This window comes from Pipistrellus kuhlii, unplaced genomic scaffold (assembly GCF_014108245.1).
Source record: "Pipistrellus kuhlii isolate mPipKuh1 unplaced genomic scaffold, mPipKuh1.p scaffold_m20_p_130, whole genome shotgun sequence".
NCBI classification, from domain to species: Eukaryota; Metazoa; Chordata; class Mammalia; order Chiroptera; family Vespertilionidae; genus Pipistrellus; species Pipistrellus kuhlii.
Window position 1 is genome coordinate 1 of NW_023425439.1, and position 25,171 is coordinate 25,171.

Here is a 25,171-nt window from a genome sequence, read left to right on the forward strand (position 1 = left end):
GGAAGAAGGAAATGGTAAAAGCCGAGGAGGACACGCAGTTCAATTACCACCGCAAGAAAAACATCGCAGCGGAACGCAAGGAGGCCAAACAAGAGAAAGAAGAGGTAGGTGGCGGTAGGCTGCCTCTGGGCCCTGAGAGAAGATGGGGGGCCCAGGGCCTTACTGACGCAACCCCTAACCTCTATGCCCCTATTTGCACAGGCCGACCGCTACCAGCGCCTGAAGGACGAGGTGGTGCGCGCACAGGTGCAGCTGCAGCTCTTTAAGCTGTACCACAACGAGGTGGAGATCGAGAAGCTCAATAAGGAGCTGGCCTCCAAGAACAAGGAGATCGAGAAGGACAAGAAGCGCATGGACAAGGTGGAGGACGAGCTAAAGGAGAAGAAGAAGGAGCTGGGCAAAATGATGCGGGAGCAGCAGCAGATTGAGAAGGAGATCAAGTAAGAGACAGGCGTGGGCTCGCGATTCATGGGAGACCAAGAGGCTCCTATTTCCTAGGGCTCCTCAGCCTGGAGTTCAGCGTCCATGCTGGTTTCTTTATTCTCCCCGACTTGCATTTTATTTTTTATTTTTTTAATTATTTAAAAAAAATATTTTTTTTTATTGATTTCAGAGTGGAAGGGGGAGAGAGGTAGAAACATCAATGATGAGGGAGATCATTGATCAGCTGCCTCCTCCATGCCTGTCCCACAATGAGATTAAGCCCGAAATCCAGGCATGTACCCTTGACCGGAATCGAACCTGAGACCCTTCAGTCCGCAGGCTGACACTCTATCCACTGATCTGAACCAGCTAGGGCTTGACTTGCATTTTAGACAAATAGAGTGTTTAAATACTCAGGCTCTGGGTTGATAGGTGCTCAGAAGAGGGAGAACTCGAAAGGGTGACGAAGCGATGAGAATCCCAGGTCATTTTTTAATCCTCACCTGAGGACATTTTTCTATTGATTTTTAGAAAAAGTGGAAGGGAGAGGGAAAAAGAGAAATATCGATGTGAGAGAGACACATCGATTGGTTGCCTCTTGCATGTGCCCTGACTGGGGAGGGGCCTGCAACCAAGGTGCGTGCTCTTGCCTGGAATCAAACCCGGGACCCTTCAGTAGCAGGCCGACGCGCTACACCCTGAGCCAAACTGGCTAGGGCAGGGACAGGAATTTTAAAAGGCTAGTTCAGATGGGGGCCGGCTAACACAGGATATGCTCAGAGTTGTTATGAGGGTTCTGGCCTGGCTGGTTGAGGCCAGGGTGGCAGCTTTAACCTTATGGAGGGCCTGGAACGCCAGGCAGTAGGTCCCAGGGGGAATAATCAGCCCCTTTTTTGAGGACCTGTGGGACATCACGTCCTTATTCGTAGGCAGTTCCCTGGGGCTGGCTGTGTGCGCGTGCGCATGAGAAAGAGTGTGTGTGTGTGTGTGGAGGGGCTCAGGCATCCCTTTCTTTGGGTAAAAAACCTAGGAACCCTCCCTTCTCCAGCAGTGCTGACTTGTTCTTTCCTTCCCCTCTGACAAAAGGGAAAAGGACTCAGAATTGAACCAGAAGCGGCCTCAATACATCAAAGCCAAGGAGAACACCTCCCACAAAATCAAGAAGCTGGAAGCAGCCAAGAAGTCCCTACAGAACGCTCAGAAGCATTACAAGAAGCGTAAAGGCGACATGGATGAGCTGGAAAAGGAGATGCTCTCGGTGGAGAAAGCCCGGCAGGAGTTTGAGGAGCGGATGGAAGAGGAGAGTCAGAGTCAGGGCAGAGACTTGACCCTGGAGGAGAATCAGGTGGGCTCTGGGAGGGCTGCGGGGGAGGATGGGGAGATTGCTGGGCTGACATGGACTGACCGGCCATCTGTGTCCTCCTTCCCTGTCTCTGACACAGGTGAAGAAATACCACCGGTTGAAAGAAGAAGCCAGCAAGAGAGCAGCTACTCTGGCCCAGGAGCTGGAGAAGTTCAATCGAGACCAGAAAGCTGACCAGGACCGGCTGGATCTGGAAGAGCGGAAGAAAGTAGAGACAGAGGTGGGCATGTTACAAGATTGGGGATGATGGTCCAGAGAAAAGGAAGTAATGATTATCTTAATTGTACCAACAACAGCTAGCATCGAGCAAGTACTTACTGAGTGTTGGGCACTATACATGTATTCACTCATTTAATATCTGCTTTTCCAAATGAGGAAACTAGAGCACAGAGGTGAGGCAATTTGCTTATGGTCACTTCATTATTAAGTGGCAGAACCAGGATATGAACCTGGCCAGTCTAGCTCTGAAGCCCACACTCTTATCAAGTATACTTCATTTACTGTCCTAATAATAATGATAGTGAAATAATAACAAGAATAGAAAAGTGTTATGGCCCTTGCTTGTTGGTTAGACCAATGGTTAGACCATTGTCTGACTACGCCAAGGTTGTGGGTTCAATTCCCTGTCAGAATCAACCAATGGCCCTAGACCATTGGTTGGCTCAGTGGATAGAATGTCAACCTCTGGACTGACCGGGTTCAATTCTGGTCAAAGACACATGCCCGAGCTGTGGGCTCGATTCCCAGTAGGGGCCTGCAGGAGGCAGCCAATCGATTCTCTCTCATCGTTGATGTTTCTTTCTCTCCCTTCCTTTCTGGAATCAATAAAAATGTGTTAAATAGCCAAAACCGGTTTGGCTCAGTGGTAGAGCGTCGGTCTGTGGACTGAAGGGTCCCGGGTTCGATTCCTGTCAAGGGCATGTATGTTGGTTGTGGGCACATCCCCGGTGGGGGGTGTGCAGGAGGCGGCTGGTCGATGTTTCTTTCTCATCGACGTTTCTGGCTCGCTCGCTCTCTCTCTTCCTCTCTCTAAAAAATCAATAAAATATATATATATTTTTAAAAATGTGTTAAATAAATAAATAATAAAATTTTTTTAAAAATCAACTAATGAATGCATAAATGATTGGAACAATAAAACTATGTTTCTCCCTTTCTCTAAAATCAATAAATAAAAATAAAAATAAAACAAAAAAGAAAGGAAAAATTGTCATATTACCCCAAGAACTCAGCATTCCAGGTATTCTGCTAAGCACTTCTTTTGGCGGTAGGTGTCAATATTAATAGCTCCCCTATATTAAGCACTTAATCACATTATTTCTGAAGTGGCGGTTACCTACATTTCACAGATGACTAAACAGGTGCAGAAAGGCCCAGAAAGCTTTCCCTGGCGTTGGTTTGAGCCTCCCTGAGTGGTGAGGAAGAGAGCCCAGGCTGGGAGGCCCTGGGAGGCCTCGTCAGCAGAGCTCACCGAGCACTGTCTGTGTATCTGCTTTTTTAGAGAAATGTTTTTATTAATTTCAGAGAGAAGAAGGGAAAGGGATAGAGAGAGAGAGAGAGAGAGAGAGAGACATTGATGGGCTGTCTCCCGCACGCCCCCTACTGGGGATTGAGCCTGCAACCTGTCCATGTGCATTGCCCAAGAATCAAACCGGTGACCTCTTGGTGCATGGGACATCTCTCAACCAAGCCACATCAGCCGGACTGTGCGTCTGCTTTTTAGTAGGCCTGCAATAACGCCATTGTCTGGACTATTGGGCTTAGGATAAGCAGGCACATAGGGGCTGTAAGCCCAGGCCCCATGGTCTTGGAGTTCCCTTGCTCAGCCCTTGCTGATGGAGTGTATTTGTCTCTCTTCCAGGCCAAGATCAAGCAGAAGCTGCGGGAGATTGAAGAGAATCAGAAGCGGATTGAGAAACTGGAGGAGTACATCACGACTAGCAAGTATGTGGCTCTACAGCCTTGCCTCCTACTTCTGGGTCTGTTCTTGTGAACCCTCCCTATCCCAACCCTCCCCCCCGCCAAGGCGCTCTGAGCTGGAAGTATTTCCTGACCAGCCAGGATAATTCCTTTGTCCCCTTACTCTATAGGCAGTCTCTGGAGGAGCAGAAGAAGCTGGAGGGGGAGCTGACGGAGGAGGTGGAGATGGCCAAGCGGCGTATTGATGAGATCAATAAGGAGCTGAACCAGGTGATGGAGCAGCTGGGGGACGCCCGCATCGACCGCCAGGAGAGCAGCCGCCAGCAGCGCAAGGCGGAGATTATGGAGAGCATCAAACGTCTCTATCCAGGCTCCGTGGTGAGAGCGGAGAGAAAAAACTCATTTCCTGAGCACTTGCTTTCACTCAGTCAGATCATTCCCCAGCAGCCCTGTTAATTCCATTTTTTACAGCTGGGGGAACTGTGAGGTTAAATTGACCTGCCCGAGAGCACAGCTTATGAGTGAAAGAACTGCAGTTCACACCAACTTGTTCCGATTCTTAACCTCGTGTTCTTTTTATCACATCGGTTGCCTCTTCCTGAAGGTTTCATCTTGCTGTGTCCACTCTTGTGGGAGGCAGGGAGAATAGAGAGACCCTTGGAATGGGGAGAGGCCATGGGGCAGAAATCAGTCTCCCCAGAAGTAGCTCTGTGCAGGCTTCAATATGAGTTCCCTTGCTATGAACCAACCCGCTCATTTGCCTGGCTTTTTCGGATCTGGAATCCCATCCCTGAGTTCAGCTTAATTGGGCTTGATAAATATTTCCTGATCTTTCCTCTAGACACTGCTGGGGAGTTTATATGGGCGAATTAGGCTCAGGCCCTGCCCTTGAAGATCTTTCCCTTCATCTGATAATTCTTAGGGAACCATGGTTGGTTTGGGGAGAATGGGGGTAGATGAACTGGGAAAAGAGGTTTCTTTTGCTGGACGCGGGTGAGAATTTGAGATCATGCATGTAGGTTGTCTGGTAGGGTGTCTGGGAAGGCAGCAGGGTGTGAAATGGTTAAAGTGAGGTTCAGCAAGGGTGATTTTGGATTCAGATCTGACTGTCTGATGTCCTTGTTGCCTTGGGGTCAGAGTAGGCTTTTTCTTCATAGCCCGGGGGCTATGTTCCTGCCACGGACTCTGATCTACCCACGCTGGCCATTGGGGTTTCTGAGCCAGCTCCCAAGGTCTCAGGCTTTCTTTTCCTTTTGTGCCTCGCTCAGTACGGCCGCCTGATTGACCTCTGCCAGCCCACACAAAAGAAGTATCAGATCGCCGTGACCAAGGTTTTGGGCAAGAACATGGACGCCATAATTGTGGACTCGGAGAAGACAGGCCGGGACTGTATTCAGTACATCAAGGAGCAGCGCGGGGAGCCCGAGACCTTCTTGCCTCTTGACTACCTGGAGGTGAGGCTGGTGTCAAGACGGTGCGCCAAGGACCCACCTCCTAGACCCCCCTGTTCTGCCACCTACCGAGCTTCTTCCTCCAGGTGAAGCCTACCGATGAGAAGCTCCGGGAGCTGAAGGGGGCCAAGCTGGTGATCGATGTCATTCGCTACGAGCCACCCCACATCAAAAAGGCCCTGCAGTACGCTTGTGGCAATGCCCTTGTCTGTGACAACGTGGAGGATGCCCGCCGCATTGCCTTCGGAGGCCACCAGCGCCACAAGGTACGGGTTCCCTCGCCCAGATTGGAGCGGGGCAGGCTGGCTTGGTATTGGAGATCCGTCTGTTCAGCTTCTCCTTCTCTGTTCTCCCTCCTGTGTGCAGACAGTGGCTCTGGATGGGACCCTGTTCCAGAAGTCAGGCGTGATCTCCGGCGGGGCCAGTGACCTGAAGGCCAAGGCGCGGCGCTGGGACGAGAAGGCGGTAGACAAGTTGAAAGAGAAGAAGGAGAGGTTGACGGAGGAGCTGAAAGTAAGCCGCTGGCTACGCTGTCCCTGGGAGGGGGGTCCTAAGCTCAGGCCAGCCGCCTTCTGACCACCTCGCCCTCCTTTCTTGTCCACTTCAGGAGCAGATGAAGGCCAAGCGGAAAGAGGCAGAGCTGCGTCAGGTGCAGTCTCAGGCCCATGGGCTGCAGATGCGGCTCAAGTACTCCCAGAGCGACCTGGAGCAGACCAAGACGCGCCATCTAGCCCTGAACCTGCAGGTGGGCTGTGGCCCCAGCCCTGTGTTCTAAAGGCCAGCTTTCTCCGGGGTTAGGGGACTTGTCCCACTCCCCTCTCTCCCAGGCTGCTCCAGGGAACTAAGCATAGCACAAAGTCAGCCAGCCAGGGGTTCAGATCTTGGCTCTGTGTCACGTGATGCGAGTCACTTAACCTAGCAGTGTAAGTTTTTTATCGTCAGCTGTACGATGGTAGTTAGGATACTACTTGCTTTATTACGGTCATTGTGAAGAAGGAATGAGTTAGTATATGTAAAGTGCTTAGACTGATTCTTTGCACCCAGTAAGTGCTCAGTGAATATTAGGGGCTATTATTAGCAGAATTCATTCATTTAGTCAATATTTGAGCATCTTCTAAAAGTGAATTGAAAGTGAGCTACAGACATTTCAGTCCCTGTGTGGGGTGCTCTTCTAGATGTTAATGTGCTTGATCATGACATGCTTCCCCAGACCACCCTGGAAGGGTTATGTAATATGTGTGTGTGTGTGTGTGTGTGTGTAGTTTTGCCTTTTTCTAAAATTAAAAAGTGAGTTTTCTCAAACTTCTGAAGCTCTGTGGTAGTTGGAGAGACGCTGGAGCTTTGGTTGGCGCTAAGTCGCGTTCTCTCAGCGTGTGAAGAGCTAGCCCTTTGCGTCCATGGCCAGGGAGCTCCGGTGGCTCCTTCCTCTAAGGAGCCTGGTCTCTTCTTACCCTCTCCACCCATTTCCTGCAGGAAAAGTCCAAGCTGGAGAGTGAGCTAGCCAACTTTGGGCCTCGCATCAATGACATCAAGAGGATCATCCAGAGCCGAGAGAGGGAAATGAAAGACTTGAAGGAGAAGATGAACCAGGTTGGTGGAGGAGCCAGGCCAGCGTGTGCATCGGGGCAGGGCTGGGCCTGCAATCACACTCTGACCCAAAGTGCCTTTGCCCTCCTTCGCTTCTGTCAGGTAGAGGATGAGGTGTTTGAAGAGTTTTGTCGGGAGATTGGTGTGCGTAACATTCGGGAGTTTGAGGAAGAGAAGGTGAAGAGGCAGAATGAGATCGCCAAGAAGCGGTAAGTGTAGAGACTGCAGTGCCTCTGGGACCCCAGCCTGACATCCTGAGGCTGGGAGCAGCTCTTAGAGAGATGGGCGTTTATTATAGGTCAGCCTTAGAGAACAGGGACATTAGGGAGGTGGAGTCACACAGTCCAGTGGTTAAGAGTGCCTACTTGAAATGTGGTTTACCTGGGTTAAATCCCAGCTCCAGCCCTGACCGGTTTGACTCGGGATGGAGCGTTGCCCTGGCACATACCCAGTGGGGAGTGTGCAGGAGGCAGCTGATGGGTGTTTCTTATTGATGCTTCTAGCTCTCTATCCCTCTCCCTTCTTCTCTGTAAAAAATCAATAAAATATATATTTTAAAAATCCCAGCTCCACAACTTGTGTTGGACAGTGACTTGATCTCTCTCAGCTCCCATTTCCTTATCTATAAAATGGGATAATGATACCTGTGTCATGCATGGCATTGTTGGATGGATCAGGTGAAATAATCCTTACAAAGCATCTAGCATAATAGCACCTACTAAGAGCAATAAATATTAGCTTTTTAAAAATAATCCTGAAGTGTTGTTTTGTTTTGTGTTTTTTTTTAAAGATATATTTTATTGATTTCAGAGAGGAAGAGAGAGCAAGAGAGAGAGCAACATCAATGATGAATCATTGATTGGCTGCCTCTTGCACTCCCCCTACTGGGGATCGAGTCTGCAACCCAGGCATGTGCCCTGACCAGAAATCAAACTGATCCCCCAGGCTCATACATAGGTATACGCTCAACCACTGAGCCACACTGGCCGAGCAGATATTAGCTTTTATTATTGTCATTATCCTCATAGGCAATGCAGGCGAGGAGTAACAAAGTTCTAGGTTAGAAGAATAGTAAGAATAAAACAACAGTTTTTCCTCTCCTCCCCACTTCGGTTTATTCATTTGTTCAGGTGGGAGATGGGGAAGAGGCAGATGAGTCTCTCTGAAGGAGTTTATCTGCTGGTCCCTGGGCCTCAATTGGCAGCTCCGATAGCCCACAACCCATATATTAAATATTCATTGTTCAACCCCCAGCCAAGCTCAAGGGATATAGAATTGAGTTAGAAACTCGCTGCCCTCAGCGAGTTGAGTTATGGAGTAGTAGGGGAGACAAACAAGTAGATCAGCAACTTCAGATTAGTATGATCAATACTGTACCTTAGGTAGATAGGAAATACAAAGGAAATGGTCAAGGAACTTTAAATCAACAAGAGGAAAAATCCAAACAAGAGACCCAATGGAAAACTGGACAGGGGATGTAGTTAGCATGTCATGAAAAGAGAAGCTTGAATGGCTAATTACAAAGTGATGTTGAGTCTCATTCCTAATCAGAGAAATGTAAATGACAACAATCTAGAGGTATTCAGTGAAAATAAGTCTCCGGAAGTCCTGTGACTCGAGCAAAGCCACACCTGGGTATGTATCTCGGAGAGTCTTGCCGCAGGGTCGCAAAGGGGACACATTCAGGGTGGTTTATCTTGTCATAATTTGTCAGTCGGCTGTTGGTGCAATGTAGACAGCCATCACTGGGGAAAGTATAAGTTACATGTGATGAATCTGCAGACTCCTGAACACTACATGGTAGTTTAAAGCAAGAACTAGATTTATAGGCAGTGCCCTGTATAAATGTACAGCACCATGCATTCGTGTAAATTGAAAAAAATGACATTTTACAAGGATATGCATTTTAAGGCTGTGCACATATGTTCATGTAAATATGTAAGTCTGTTGCTTTGGAGTGCACGCTCACTGTAAAGAAGATGAGGGGAGTGACAATCAGGGAGTGGACCGGAGGAGACAAAGGAAGGGTCTTGCACAGACAGCAATCCTAAATGCGTTAGGAACTGTGGGATTTGATTAGCTCAACGGCTAAATCGGGAGGAATCCAGCAAAGTGTACAGGAAACTAAGAAGCTGCTCACAGCCTCCGGGAAAGGTTTCCAGAAGAAGGAGTGATGAAATGGAGACCTGTAGAGTGAGTAGGATTTAGCCAGCCAGGCAGCAGAGTCCCAGGCAGCGAGAACAGCATGCTCTGAGGTGATCGCCGCGCCTTGTTCTGGAAACTACAGAGTTCCGAATGTCTGCAGCACAGAAACGGGGTCAGGTGGAAGGCGGGGACAGTGGGGAGGTCAGCGGGGGCCAGATCACAGGGCTTTATGAGTCATGCTTAGGAGATTGGACTTAAAATTGCATAGCTCAAAATTATAGAGTCAATTACATCTCATTTGGATTATAGTGACTAATAGGTTTAAACTGCCAGCATGACATCTGGCAGCATCTATGACACCACATTGGGGGTGTGGGGCCGCAGGAAGTATCTAGATGCTGGTTACATGTTCTTGAGTTCTGAAGAGATGGCGAGGAGGGCAATAGCAGGAATCTAGTATTTTCTCTCTTTTTTTTTATACCCAAGCTCTACTACCCCTTAGAAGTTCTGGAATCTTGGGGTGGGGGTACACATGTATGGGCAGTAGTTGGAACGAGTCAATATAAGATGAATACCTGGCAGTAATGATGGTAACTACAGTTTACTGAGTCCTTAACGGGGTGCCAGGCATGGTTCTAAGGACATTGTACATATTATCTCCCAGTAACTCCGAGGTAAGTACTATTATTGTTGCCATTTTACAGATGAGGAAACAGGCACGGAGAGGATAACTAACTTGCCCGAGAGTACACGATTAGTAAATGGCAGAGTTGGGATACCAATCCTCTTATCCCACCACACCAGACTGCACCACTGCCACAGGAGAAGGAGCCTAGGTTTGGTGCGAGACCTGGGTTTCAGTCTCACATTTGCCATTTACTAGCTCTGTGGCCTTGGGCGAGGTCTTTAGCTCTTGGCCCACGTCTCCTTATTTGTTAAATGAGGATAATAATGCCTAGTTGTGAAGCTGTTGTTAGGGGATTAGAGGCAATGTATTGATATGTGAAGCACACAGAAGCTCAGTAAATAGGAATTACAGCTGGTGGGTTGAGGTGGGCCTTTCTGTGCTTCCACCTAGGAAGTTGTGGGTGGAAGGTCTGGAGTCCCACAGCGGTTAAAGGGAGACTACTGCATTTTGGCACGGTTCCCCCTGGCTGGTGCGAGGAACACCATAAGGCCTGGCCGAGGAACTTAGTCCTCCAACTTCAGGGAACAGTTTTATTTATGTGGATGCGGTTGGATGGGCTGGGTGGTGACTGCGATTTAGCAGTAACCCTGGGTCCCTACATCCTGGGCCTAGTTCTCCTTTCTCCCCACAGTCTGGAGTTTGAGAATCAGAAGACTCGCTTGGGCATCCAGTTGGACTTTGAAAAGAACCAACTGAAGGAGGATCAGGATAAAGTACACATGTGGGAGCAAACGGTGAAAAAGGATGAGAATGAGATAGAAAAGCTCAAGAAGGTGAGGAAGGAGAGCATGAGAACTCCATGTCCCCGTCACCAAGATTCCTTAGTCATTACCATGTTGCCATATTTGCTTTTCCAGACTCTCTGTGCATGCATATTCTTTTGTAAAAATATTTTTAAAATAGATTTTAGAGAGGAAGATAGAGGGAGAGAGAGATGGAAACATCAATGATGAGAGAGAATCATGGATTGGCTGCCTCCTGCATGCCCCATATGGGATAGAGCCCAAAACCTGGGCATGTGCCCTGACCGTGATTTGAACTGTGACCTCCTTGTTCATAGGTTGATGCTCAACCACTGAACCATGCTGTCTGGGCTGTGCATATACTTTTTTTTTTTTTTTTTAATTTATTGAGTTTTTACAGAGAGGAAGAGAGAAGGATAGAAAGCTAGAAACATTGATGAGAGAGAAACATCGATCAGCTGCCTCCTGCACACCCCCCACTGGGGATGTGCCTGCAACCAAGCTACATGCCCTTGACCGGAATCAAACCTGAAACCCTTCAGTCCACAGGCTGACGCTCTATCCACTGAGCCAAACTGATTTCAGCAAGCTGTGCATATACTTTTTATGAGACATTAGAGAGTAAGCTGTCAATATGTCCTCTTTATATGACTTTAAGATCAAAATGAAAACAAAACACCCCTTTTAAACAATCAGACTATAGTCCCCTGTGACTGACCACTCATTCCCAGCCCCTTTATTTTTCCCGGGGCAAATTGCAGAGTGTGTATGTTCCAAATCTGCAAGTATTGGTTAACTTGAATACTTCAGCATTCATGTATGTGTACTCATGGAAAAAATCCACCATATTGTTTGTGTGGGTTTGAAAAAACACATTGATGTTATTCTATAGTTCACAACAGTAGTTTTGATGTGGCAAAGATGCACCAGAATAGCAAGTCAAAATATCAAGTTTTCATTATAGTCTAGCCTTAACTTTGTGGATCTGTCCTATAAGCAATGCTGGGAGGAAATTGGCCAAAATATTGATTGCTTATCTCTAGCTGGTGGGATTTTGAGTGGTTTTTGTCATCCCCGCTAAATACTTTTCCTGTAGTTTGAACTTCTGCACAGTTAGCACCTGGTAAAACGGGCCACCAGAGCATGTAGAGTAGATAGAAGAAGCTTGAGGGGTGAGAGAGGTTTGTGAAAGCACTGCTCCCCCAAACGGAAAAGGGGGGACAGAGGGAGATCCCAGGAGAGAGAAGGGAAGCCTTCACCTCTTGTCCTGTCCCCCTTGCCGGGACCAGGAGGAACAAAGACACATGAAGATCATAGATGAGACCATGGCCCAGCTGCAGGATCTGAAGAACCAGCACCTGGCCAAGAAGTCCGAGGTGAATGACAAGAATCACGAGATGGAGGAGATTCGTAAGAAACTGGGGGGCGCCAACAAGTGAGTGGGTTCAGGCCTGGGGTTGGGGCAAGTAGGTATGGCAGGCAGCCTGCTGGATCTGGGTCTCACCTGTGTCCCTGGATCCTCGTAGGGAAATGACGCATTTACAAAAGGAGGTGACAGCCATTGAGACCAAGCTTGAACAGAAGCGCAGCGACCGCCACAACCTGCTACAGGCCTGCAAGATGCAGGACATCAAGTTACCACTGTCCAAAGGCACCATGGACGACATTAGTCAGGAAGAGGTGAGTGTCAGGGTTGGTATTGGAGTGGGCTATGAGCAACATTAAAAGTGTGCAAGTGGCTGGAGAGGACGAGAGAGAGAGAGAGAGAGAGAGAGAGAGGGAGAGAGAGAAAAGGATGGTGAACATAAGAAGGGATGACAGAGGGGGCTGTGGAGATGGGTGAGGTGGCAGGTAGAGGCCTGGTGTGGCAGGGAAGTTGCATTGTGGGTAGAGCTGTATGCCCGTAGGTGGTGAGGGAGGTAAGCCAGGAGAACATTCAATCACTAACCTTAGGAGTTGAGCTGTTAGCTCCTGTAGGCGATGGATGTTGGTAGGAGCAGCAATTGAGGTAAGAGGAAAGGGAGATGGAAGATGGAGGACCTGAGGGATGATCGCTTAGCTGCAGTGAGGGAGGTTGGCCAGGAGAGGGTTGGGTAAGGGACATCAGTAATGCAGAGGCGACAAAGCTTAGCTGTAGGAAAGGGAGGGCCTCTAGCTGATAAAAGGGCCAAGTCATTTTGTCCACTGGAAGTGAGGATTGCTAGCAAGGTGTGGGAATGATAACTGAGGAGGTTTGCGTGGGTCTTGTCTTCTACTTGGACACATATCTCAGTCCCACATGTCCTCCTCCGTCCCCTCTTCCAAAATAGCATTTCACTTTAATTCAGCAAAATACTGTGCACACCAGAGATGCACCAGGGCTCAAGGTATCATGACATAATTACATCTAATCCAAACCACGTCTCTGCCAGGCAGGCATTGCCCACAGGAGAGATGAGAGAGCTCGGATCCCACGGCATGATTTGAACAGAAGCCCAGTGGGTCTGTGGCAGCAGATCAAAGCCTTAGCCAGCACTAGAGCCCGATTTTGAACTCAGATCTTTTTGCCTTCAAAGCTGCCATCCTGCCACAAGGTGCTTACTCTGTCACTGAAGGCTGCCCGGAAGCCCCAGCCCCTTCTAGAGGGGCCCTCTCCTGGCCAGTCTGCTCCATTCCACTCTGCGTTGCCTTTGCAGGGTAGCTCCCAGGGCGAGGATTCCGTGAGTGGCTCTCAGCGAACTTCCAGTATCTATGCACGAGAGGCCCTCATCGAAATCGACTACGGCGACCTGTGTGAGGATCTGAAGGTGAGGATCGGCCACGGGGGTCGGGGGGGGGGGGGGGGACGGGACATTTTCCCACTGTCCAGAGCGTGGGTCAGCTCATCTGGGGACCCTCTGGAGACCAGGGCCAGAAAGAAAGACAAGCTGGCAAGAGAGGGAGGGTCGAGTTATTATCCAGGGTGTCCCCCTATATGCACAGATAAACCAGCACATCTTCCTCCCCGACCTCAAGTTGCGCCCCTCCCTGCCTACTGCTCATCTCCCCTTCCGTGTATAGGTATCTGGGGGTTCGTTCTAGCATTCTCTATATATTTGAGAACTTCCATACACACACAGAGAACAGGCTCCTGAACAGACAGAGCTCAGAGGTTCCTCAGCCTTCTGTCCCAGGCGTTCTTCTCATTTGACTTTTTCTCTTCCTGGATCTTTCTTTCAGCTACCATCTCTATGCTAGGGCCCACCGGTGTCTCAGATGCCAGCCCTCCTCCCCTAATATCCCCCTTCTTAGAGCTGGCCACAGGTTCAAACCAGAAATCTGAGCCTCACGCTAGATTCCCTCTCTCACTTGGCCTATTCAGTGAATTACCAAGCCCTATCCATTCTATCTCCTAATAGCTATTCTCTTTTTTCCTGTTCCTACTAGTGCAGGCCCCTCTCACCTATCCCGTGGACTACAGGAGCCTCCTAAATAGCTTCTGATGCCTTCCAATCCATCATTATAGCAGGGGGAATTGATTTTTTAAAAACTTCTTATTATGGAAGTTCTCAAATATATAGAGAATGCTATAATGAATCCCCAGGTACCTATTACTCAGCTTCAGCAATTAGCAACATATGGTCAATCTTGTTTTTTATACCCTTCCATCTCCCTGTTGGCCTATTTTATTTAAATCAAATGCCAGCTATTCCATTCATGGAAGGACTCTTTAAAAAACGTAACTACAACTCGTTAATATCATCTAATACTTAGTAAATGTTTAGATTCCCGTGAACATCCCATAAATATCTTTTTTTCTTTTGCACAGTTTTTGTGTTTAAATCAGGATTCAAGTGAGGTCCATATGTTAGAATTGGTTTCTTCTAGTCTGTAACATTTCTCTCTTCCTATTTATGGAAGAAACTGGGTCATTGGACCCGCACAATTTTCTGCATTCCAAATTTGGCTGAGTATGTCCCATCATGTTATTTAACATGTTGTTCCATACCCTGTGTTTCTGTAAACCGGTAGTTAAGTCTAGGGTGTGACTGGATTCAGGTTCATTTTTTAGTTTTGACAAGAATACGTCATAGGTGGTACTCTGTGGTTGTAAACTTCCTTTTGTGTCGCATCAGTGGGCACTGAATGCCAGTCCTGTCTTTGTCAAGATAAGATTGATCATTGTTCAACATTCTTATGAAAAATTCTTGCCAAAAACTCAAGGATCTGATCGAGCTTTTATAACCACCAATTATAAGAAACATGGGTGTCAAAGGAACATGTGAAATGAAAGCTCAGGGATGCATTCAGCCAAATCCATCCTGGAAAGTGAAGGACAGAAGACCTGTTCTCTTCCATATATATATGAAGAAAGAAAATAAATACAGAGGGGGAACTTTTATAGACTATAGGAGACAAATCAACCCATCGGAATATGCAGCTCTCATTTAAGTCCATTGCAAAGAAAGGGGGAATTTATAGATTAAATGAGATTTAAGAGACCTGTCAGCCAGTTGCAATGTGTATACCTTACTTTGTGTGTACCTTGCTTTAAAGCAATGTGTATACCTTGCTTTAAAAACCTGTACAACTTTTCTGGTTTGCTTTTGGTTTTTGTTAATCCTCATCTAAGGATATTTTTAGAGAGTGGAAAGGAAGGAGGGGGAAAGGGAGAGAGAGAAACATTGATGTGAGAGACGCACATCAATTAGATGCCTCCTGCACATATACCCTTGGGGCTGGGGATTGAACCTACCACCCAGGTATGCACCCTTGACTAGGAATAGAACCCGAGACCCTTCCGTGCTAGGGACAGCATTCTAACTACTGAGCAGTACCAGCCAGGGCTGTAAAAATTTTTTTTACAAAACAATCGGGACCATTTGAACACTGACCAGATAATTTATGATGCTCAGGAATCGCTGCTAATATTTTTAGGCGAGTTAATGGTATTGGCTTTATTTATTGTATTTATTTATTTTTCTAGAGTTTTACATATGTCTCCTTTTCCCCCAATTGAACCCCCTTGGGTTTTATTTTTAACCGTCCTGTCTTATAACAGTGGTTCAGAATGGAGTGTGAGGTGAAGTTTGCATCCCTAGGGGACATGTGTTAATGTCTGGAGATAATCCTCACACCCACTTGTCACAACTGGGCCGGAGGTTACTCCCGCCGTCTGGGGAAGCTGTGAAACACCTACCGCACATAGGACAGCCCCCACAGAGCCGGTGCATCTGGCCCCAAGTGTCAGCAGTGCCGAGATTCCGAAACCCCGCTCTCGAGATCAAGTGGAAGTATTTATGGATGCAATGCTGTTTCTGAGATCTGTTTTAAAAATAATTGAACATGGAAAGGAATTAGGTGTAGATGGCAGAGTATTTGCTCTGAGTTGATGATTATTGAAGCTGGGTAATAGGTACATGGGAGTTCATTAAATTCTCTGCGTTTTTGTGTATGTTTGAAAAAGAAAAACAATCCTGATCACTGGGTTCAGACATTGTTAGCTCTATCCATTTTTTTTTTTTACCCACCTGAGGGAGTGAGTTAAATTTCTTTCCATTGATTTTTCGAGAGTGGATGGGAGCGGAGAGGGAGACAGAGAGAGAGAAACATCCATGTGAGAGAGACACTTTGATTGGTTGTCTTCCTCTTGTGCCAGTGCTTGAGCGGTGACCTATGAACCAGGAGGTCACAGTTTCTTTATTATCTAGAATACTGTAAAGAGATTTTTCTCTCATCAGTTGTTTGGTTACCCTGAGGCAGTGGTCGACAAACTGCGGCTCGAGAGCCCCACGCAGCTCTTTGGCCCCTTGAGTGTGGCTCTTCCACAAAACACCATAGCCTGGGCGAGTCTATTTTGAAGAAGTGGCATTAGAAGAAGCTTATGTTTAAAAAATTTGGCTCTCAAAAGAAATTTCTTTTTTTAAAAATTATATTTTATTGATTTTTACAGAGAGGAAGAGAGAGGGATAGAGAGAGTTAGAAACATCGATGAGAATCATCAATTAGCTGCCTCTTGCACACCCCCCGCTGGGGATGTGCCCGCCACCAAGGTACATGCCGTTGACCAGAATCAAACCTGGGACCTTTCAGTCTGCAGGCAGACGCTCTATCCACTGAGCCAAGCCGGTTTCGGCTCAAAAGAAATTTCAATCGTTATACTGTTGATATTTGGCTCTGTTGACTAATGAGTTTGCCGACCACTGCCCTGAGGTATAGTTTGTGTAGGAAAGGCAGGATATATATGCTTGATTCTTTCCCTGTATTACCATTTATAAGCTAATGAGTTCTCTCTGTGGCATTCTCAAGATACGTCCACTAAATTGTTTTCTTGTCATTATGAACTTAGAGGTTTAAACACATTTGCTATGTTGTACTCCGTGGTGGTGGTGATTCTTACTGATCAAATTGTCGCCTGTTTGGCCAGTGGGAACTCATTCAAGTTGGCTTCTGAGTCATTTTGACACAGCTCTTGTCGTCTTTGATATCTTCCTTGCTTCTTGGTATTTCCAGACTCATTCTCTGCATTTCCTACCCCATGTCCTGAATTAGCCATTTCTCTGAAAAGCTCTTGACTTCTTTTAGTCGGAAAATGCTGTTATTTAGTGACAACCGTCTGGACACTGGAGTGCTTAGAACTGCTGGGTTGCTTGGTGCTTCTAGAACTTTTTGGTAGACTGAGCTACAAAATGTATATTTTTCTTTGGAAGGAACATGTATCACGATTCCAATTTAAATACCCTGTTTCCCCGAAAATAAGACAGTATCTTATATTAATTTTTTCTCCCAAAGTTGCGCTAGTTCTTATTTTCAGGGGGTGTCTTATCTTTCCATGCGCTAGGTCTTATTTTCGGAGGATGTCTTATTTTTGGGGGAAACACGGTAGTAATTCTCATAGTTCAACATCATTGATTTTATGGTTGAGTCTCCAGTTACTCCTGCTAAAAAATCTTGGTTCTTAGCTGCCAGTACACTAACATAGTAACATATTTATCTTATTCTGTAAGAGTTTGGAAACCACAATAAGATACTATTAGCAACAATTTAACTTTTGAATGCTGTCTAAGATTTCCTTGAGGTTCTTTTTTTGTTAAGCGAATAGCTCATTGGACATGTATTTCTATTTTAAAGTAATTTGAAAGAATTCTCTGGGTTTAAACAACTTAATATATAGTCAGGTAATTTTGTTTAGTTTTTAGTTTTTAAGGGATTGCTCTTTTTTTGCATTGTGATTAATTATTCCCAACTTTAATTTTGAAAACGTTCAAACCTATAGAATAATTGAAAGGATAGTATAGTGATCATCCATATGCCCTTCACCTTAAATTCACCAATGAATATTTTTCAGTGTGCTTTCTCTCTCAGCTCGATTCCCTTCCCTCTACACGGCACAGTTTCTCTGTGCTTTGCTGAACTGTTTGAAGGAAGCTGCAGGCTTCAACTCTGAATGGTTTAGCATCCTAAGAATAATCACAATTCCATATTATACCTAAGAAGAGTAATAGTAATTTCATATTTCATATCCTACCCGCATTCAGATTTCCCTATGTGTTTCAAAAGTGTCTTTTATAAAAGCTTAAAAAAAACCCCACCAAACTATGATCCAATTGTATGTTGCTTTTGGTTCTTCTGTCCCTTTGATTTCCATTAATGTGGAATATTCCCCTCACCTTTTTTCATAACTGATCTTTTGAAGAGTCTGTGTGTTCGTCTTTGTGTGTGTGTGTGTGTTGTCTCAAAGAATGGATATGTTGGGGGTACGTTATAGATATGCCAGTTTGTTTTCATGTCGCTTAACTTGCTCTTCCTGTGATTGGGAGTTTGATCTCTTCTGGAGGCTTGATGGGTTCCGGTTAAGTAATTTTTTGGCAAGAACAGTTCCTTGGTGATGCTTTGCACTTTGGATTGCGTCATGCCAGGAGGCACATACTGTCAGGATGCTCCCTATTCATGCTGCTAAGTTTGGTTCTCAGTTAAGGTATGGCCAGATCTCTCAACACCAAACAAACACTTTTACCTTTGAACATAGTTAGAAAACTTTAGGGTGATTTTTTGGCATCTTGTGAATATCTGGTTCCCCAACAATTGCTTTTAATTTTTTTTTTGGTGGAAAATTTTAATGTTGACATCATTGCAGGTGTCCTCCCCTCCCCCCTTTGCCCACCTCCACCCACCCTGTCTTTTCTCCCTTGGCCTTCACCAAACTACTTCTGTGTCCATGGAGGATTCGTATATGTCCTTTAGCTAATGCCTTCACCTTCTTGACCCAGTCATTCCACCCAGCAATTCTTTTACCCAGTGTTTTCCACATTTTGGTTGAATTCTTTCTTATAACTATGTAGTCTTCATATTGTTCTAAACCCAAAAGTATAATACAAGGCACATGAAGAGAAGTTGAGCTTCCTTTCCTGTCCCCGTAACCTCTCATCCTCTGTAACCGTTTTAATTAGCTCTTGGATTATCCTTTTTTTTTTTTTTTTTTTTGCTGCTGTACTTTTGAAAGACAAATACATTTGTATGCAAATATATTCATATTCCTGCTCTCAGATGAAAGGTAGCATTGCGTCGAGTACCTTTTGTGTTTCGCTTCCATCCTGGAGACCACTTCACACCGGTATTTAGAAATCTTCAGAAGGGCTTTCCTAAAATATATTTATATATATAGTCATGTCACTTCTGCGCTTCAAGGCATTCGGTGGAGCGTCACATCTTTTGGATGAAGTCCAAACCTCTTAAATCCTACAAGGCCCTTCATCATCAGGCTTCTCGCGTGCTTCTAGCCTTGCCTCTTCTTCCCAGCATGCACTCGAGTGCACACACATACACACAGTTGCTACTTTTGCCATGTTGAATTGCCTTTTTTGTGGGGTGGAGGGGCTTTTGAATGTTATTGTTATTAACACTATTACAGATGTCCCCCATACCTCCCCTTTGCCCATCTCCACCCAGTGACATTTTTAAAGCTGATACTCTTTTGAATTGCTTCCAATTCCTTGAAGAAACTATGAGCAAACCTCTGGTTTTGCATGCGATGCCCCATCAGTATAAAAGCCTGTTCTTTCTCTCCAACCTCACCATTCAGTCCGCAGGCCTGAGCATAAGCATGTTCCTAGAAGCCTCCCCTGGCTGCGGAGTCTGAGTAGGTGACCTTGTGTGCTGGCCCCGTGTCAGTTGATCGAGTTTTGGTGTCACCCTGTAGTGTCCCGATCAAGTACTTGCATGCATTCCCCCGTGAGTCTGCCAGCTCTGTGAGCACAGGAACCGTGGCTCCCAGGTTCTCAGGCCCCGGTGCCTGGCACTCAGAAGGCACTCAGTAAATATTTATTGACTAAAAGCGGCAGAAAGGCGGCACAAGCACAGACACGCAGCGCAATATCCATAAAACCTAAAACCAAACTCAAGTGGAATTTGCTCAGATGTAGTGATCTGGTTATTTATTGCACAGTCCCTGCCGGCCTGCATGGGCGCCTCGAGGTCACCCTGGGATGATGCTGGCTCCCGGCCTGGGCTGAGAGCCAGCGAGGGGCCCCACCAGCTGCTCCTGAGAGACGGAGACGGTGACAGGGCTGGGGGGAAGGGCTGAGAAGAGATGAGAAAGCAGCACCAGCCTGTGATTTCTGGGGAGGGCGGGATGGTTACTGTGGGAGGAACTGAGCTGGGGGAGAGCCTGCACTCTGCTCAGGAGTGGGTACCCACGCAGCGAAGCATCTCTGGGGGCTGGGCGATGGGCCCCGGCCTTCCTTGACGTCACGGGGCCTGGGGTTTGCAGGATGCTCAGGCCGAGGAGGAGATCAAGCAGGAGATGAACACGCTGCAGCAGAAGCTGAACGAGCAGCAGAGCGTGCTGCAGCGGATTGCCGCCCCCAACATGAAGGCCATGGAGAAGCTGGAGAGTGTCCGGGACAAGTTCCAGGAGACCTCGGACGGTAGGATTGCCCCCTTCCACTTGGGCCACGATAAAGACAGGAGGCCGGAGGGGTGGCAGGGGCCTGCTGTACATCCCGAGAGCTCCCGTTTCTACATGCTTTCTTACTTGAAACGCCCAGGAGGCTAACAGTAGGGGTTATCACACTTGTTTTTTGTTTGTTTGTTTTTAAATATATTTTATTGATTTAAAAATATATTTTATTGATTCTTCATAGAGAGGGAGGGAGAGAGATAGAGTTAGAAACATCAAGGTGAGAGAAACATGGATCAGCTGCCTCTTGCACAGCCCCCACTGGGGATGTGCCCGCAACCAAGGTACATGCCCTTGACCGGAATCGAACCTGGGACCTTTCAGTCCACAGGCCCACGCTCTACCACTGAGCCAAACCGGTTAGGGTTTGACACCTGTTTTATAGAGTAGGAAAAACTGCTGCGGTTCAAAGAGGGCGAATTGCCTGCGACAGTTACACAGCTGGTTGCTGGAAGAGCCCAGGGAAGAACCCATGTGTATGTGGCTCCAAGCCCGTATTGCTTCCTTTGCACCAAGTGGCCAGTCCACCGGTTACAGCTGGTGGTGGGACCATCACCCTGGGCCTCTTCCCCAGGCACTGTCTCCCTCTGCGGGGTATCGCTGCTCCGTAGATTGTCACTTGCGGGTCATCCTTGTCAGACAGCACGGTCCTCAGCCTTGGCGGAGCCTGGGCACTGAGGGGTTCCCTGTCTCCCTTGCGGCAGAGTTCGAGGCGGCCCGAAAGCGAGCCAAGAAGGCCAAGCAGGCATTCGAACAGATCAAGAAAGAGCGCTTTGACCGCTTCAACGCTTGTTTTGAATCCGTGGCCACCAACATCGATGAGATCTACAAGGCCCTGTCCCGCAACAGCAGTGCCCAGGTAGGCGGGAGCCCCTTACCCAACCAGCCCCTGACACCCTCAGCTGCCCTCGAGGCTTCCTGTCCACATCCCCATCCAGACCGAAGTCCTCAGCCATCTGCCTCCGCCCTAGGCATTCCTGGGCCCTGAGAACCCCGAGGAGCCCTATTTGGACGGCATCAACTACAACTGCGTGGCCCCCGGCAAACGCTTCCGGCCCATGGACAACTTGTCAGGCGGGGAGAAAACCGTGGCAGCGCTGGCGCTGCTCTTTGCCATTCACAGGTAAGGCTGTACCCGCCAGGGCAGTTGGTGAAGAGACTGAATGGGATTGCGCCCCTGTTTCCCTACCTACTACCACACCTGGCCTTGGTTTCCTAGGCCCCTTCCCCCCCCCCCCCCATCACCCCCATCAGCATGCCCCCACTAGCCCCGCATGTATTCAGTCCTCCCACTAGGGTGTGGCTCACGTGATTGCTGGCCAATCAGTCTTTTCCATGCAAATACGGTGTGACCATCACCTACCGCCCCTTCACGTCTCCTCCTCCTCCTGTTCCTCTGGGAAGCCTGTTTTGACCTGAGAAGCATACCGTGACCTTCCCCTCCTGAATGCCACTTGTACTTGAACCTGACCCCCACAACCTAGCGCTGGATTGTGTAGTGTCATTCAGTGAGCGTTTCTTGAGGGCCACTCCATACCAGACCCCCTGGGGCTATTCGTGTCACAGATGAATCAGACATGGTCTCTGTCCTCAAGGAGCTTGTGGGTTAGTGGTAGCCAGATGTGTAAGCAGGCGGTGAGCTTGGTTTTGTAACCACAGAGGAGGGGCACCGCCCACTCTGGAGAAGGATACGGCTGGCCAGCAAAGGCTTTTGGAGGTAAAGTAGGTAACACATGAGCAGGAAATGTAAAGAATGAGGAGAGCCCGACCAGCGTGGCTCAGTGGTTGAGTGTTGACCTATGAATCAGGAGGTCACAGTTCAATTCCCAGCCCGGGCACATGCTCGGGTTGTGGGCTCGATCCCCAGGAGGGGGCCATGCAGGAGGCAGCTGTTGAGTGATTCTCATTATTGATGTTTCTTTCTCTCCCTTCCTCTCTGCAATCAATTATAAAAGAATGAGTAGAAATTGGCCAGGGAGAGAGGAGGCATTACAGGCGGACTGTGTAATACGTGTGTAGGCAGGCAGACATGAGAGCAAGGTGCAGGTGGGCAGGGCAGACTAGTTCTAGCCGGCCTGGTGAGTATGGCCAGAGCCTAGGGCAGCTTCACCTTCCCAGTCAGCCTGGGAGGGCCGTGTCTGCTGGTTCTATGGGATCTGGGTGCTGCAGAGGGCTCAGTGGGTCTGTTGGCCTTTGGAGGGGTATCTGGCCTGTGTGATGGGCCATGGGCTGTTCTGCCCCACCCCCACCCCATCCATGTCACTCACCTACTGGTCCCCCTTCCCTCCTGCTCCCCCCAGCTACAAGCCGGCCCCCTTCTTTGTCCTGGATGAGATTGATGCCGCCCTGGATAACACCAACATTGGCAAGGTGGGTGCAAGGGAAGAGGGGCCCCAGGGAGGCCGCTAGGCTGGGGCTGGGTTTGGGGGGTCAGATCCTGAGTGTGCCCTAGCTTGTCCCGCTGTTTGCTCTCTGTGTGGGGAGGCTGGGCCCAGGGTCATTCACGCCCTGCTAGTCAGTGGCCTCTTCTTAGTATCTCTTCAGCCTGTGCCCCCGCCTCTGCTTCTGGTTCTGGCTGGGAACACGTAAGGCATATGTAAGGCTTCAGCCTGCTGTGTGTCGGTGGCCCCTCCACAGGTGGCCAACTACATCAAGGAGCAGTCCACCTGCAACTTCCAGGCCATCGTCATCTCTCTCAAGGAGGAGTTCTACACCAAGGCCGAGAGCCTCATTGGCGTCTACCCAGAGGTAGGGTGGGCGTGGAGCCAGCCCCACTCCCTGCCTGACTCCCCGGGGCAGGGCGGGAAGCCACAGGGAAGGGGTGCGAGGTGGTGAAGCCAGAGACTCAGTTTCCTGACTGGCCGTCTGGGCTGGTTGGAGCTCTGCCCCGGAGGCTTACCCACCCCAGCGGGGCAGGGCCATTGCACCTGGGCACAAATGGCAAGGCCAGGCACGGGCAGCCAGACAGAGCAGCAGCAGCACGCAGAGGTGGGCATGGAGAAAACCCAGAGAGAACCACTGCTAGGGAGGAGGGCTTGAGGCCCCCAGTCCTGGGACTCTTGGACCCCTCTTAATTCCCTCCTTACAATTTCATTTTTCTCTCTCTCTCTCCTCCTTCAGCAAGGGGACTGTGTGATCAGCAAAGTCTTGACCTTTGACCTCACCAAGTACCCAGATGCCAACCCCAATCCCAATGAGCAGTAGCAGTTCCGCCCTCCCACCCTCTCTGGATCCCTAAGCTGCCCATCTGCCAATCTCTGGATATTTGGCTTTAACCTTCCCTTCTCTCCTCTCCTTGTTTGCTGTTGTCGTGGGATTTGGCGCCGCTGTCTGAGTACCAAGAGGAACAGAGGTGGTGTTAGGTCTGGAGCAAAAACTCCGGAGCTGCAGGGAGCATCCAGGCCTCTGGAAGGTGCTGAGCTAAACAGGGCCATTTGTCCATCCCCTCCCCCCAGACCTTGCCTTCCATCGGCCCATTACATAGGTCTATGGAACTCCTTGCATTTTGCTTGTATGTGGGTATGTGTGTGTGCATGTGGTTGTGTTTGCAAAATAATGATATTGGAGACTCGTTTTAGAAGGAACCTAGGTTGGCCCTGGCTGGCGTGGCTCAGTGGTTGGAGCATCGGCCTGCACATTAACGGGTCCTGGGTTTGATTCCCAGTCAAGGGCATTTATCTGGGTTGCAGGCTTGATTCCCCCGCCCCTGGTCCTGGTGTGTGTGGGAGGCAACCAATTGATGTATCTCTCACATCGATGTTTCTCTCTCCCCCGCTCCCCCTCCCTCCTACTCTAAAAATCAACCAGAAAAATATCCTCATTTCTCCAGTGAGGGTTAAAAAAAAAAAAAAAAAAAAAAAAAGGACCTAGGTTGAATTTGACTCCAAGAGAGCTTCGTATGACTGCATCCCAGAACTGGGCAAAGGTATTCAGAATCTCATAGGAAGGAGTCGGGCAGTCACGTGAGGCTGCCTGCATCCCCTCATTTGTGTTTGCATTTATCTGTGTATTTATCAGAGGCATAGTGAGCGCGCTGCTTGTCAGGCTCTCCGCTAGGAATGCAGAACTGAGTCGTGTGATCCCTCCTAAGGAAATGCGTCAGGTTCAGGAGTTCCTGTGGCAGCGGAATCACGTATAGGCACTTTGGATTTGAGGAGCCCACCGCCTCCAGGCTTCCTGGAGGAGGTCGGATCGGAGCTGGGCCCGGATAAGTTGGTAGGGCTTGTCAGGCACTGGGCGCAAAGCCCGGGCTCCAGGGACAGACAGTTGCAGGTTCTAGTCCCGTTTTTTGAAATCCCGAGGTAGGAAAAGTAATTCCTAGGAGAAATGGGTGCAGGAAACCAAACAGTAGAGGTAACGGAAGGGCCCTAGGAGCTTGGGAGCGAGGGCGGTAATGGCAATGCACTTGGGGCGGGGTGAGGAAAAGCAGGAAGCGCGCGGGCGTGCTCCCAGCGGGAGCCCTAGTCCCATGTTTTTAATCACTCGCTCGTGTGACATTGGGCAAGTCATTTGACTATCCTGCGCCTCGCTGTTTCCCCATCTGTCAAATAGGGCTCACAATCTTACCTACCTCACATAGGATCTGATGATGTCAAGCTTCTCACTGGAGGCCTTATCCCTGCTCGGAGCCCACCGCCTTCTCATGCCTGGGTCCCCGAGGGCTTCCGATCCCTGTTGTTAGGGACAGAAGGAGCCTCCAAATCTGGGGACGCGGAACGTCCTGGTTACCAGGAGAGTCCCGGGCACCGATGGGGGAGGGCCTAAGGAAATCCGGAGCTTCGATCCTGTATAATAACGGGGTGCCCAGGGCCCCGGCCTGAATGGTGAGGAAGTAGGGAGAGGTGGCCTGGGCCACACCCCAGCCAAACATGCTGATGTTCGTTTTGGGCGCAGCCTGCTGCCACGAGGTCAGTCTCTGCTGGTTCGCACACATCA

The 25,171-nt window shown here is 48.6% G+C and overlaps 1 protein-coding gene across 1 annotated transcript; it reads left to right on the forward strand.

The window, feature by feature from the left end:
- Positions 1-5: 5 nt before the first annotated feature.
- SMC1A (structural maintenance of chromosomes 1A) lies at positions 6-23,958 on the forward strand (the record flags this gene model as incomplete). The annotated part of the gene is made up of 22 exons (XM_036436162.2): positions 6-104; positions 202-440; positions 1,510-1,768; positions 1,866-2,006; positions 3,648-3,730; positions 3,877-4,084; positions 4,975-5,160; positions 5,244-5,423; positions 5,524-5,670; positions 5,765-5,902; positions 6,631-6,747; positions 6,847-6,953; positions 10,209-10,350; positions 11,610-11,755; positions 11,847-12,000; positions 12,996-13,106; positions 20,048-20,204; positions 20,941-21,095; positions 21,208-21,359; positions 22,537-22,606; positions 22,874-22,984; positions 23,357-23,958. Coding segments are annotated over 22 exons (3,186 nt in total), but the record flags the coding sequence as incomplete, so codon positions are not given.
- Between the last annotated feature and the right edge of the window lie 1,213 nt (positions 23,959-25,171).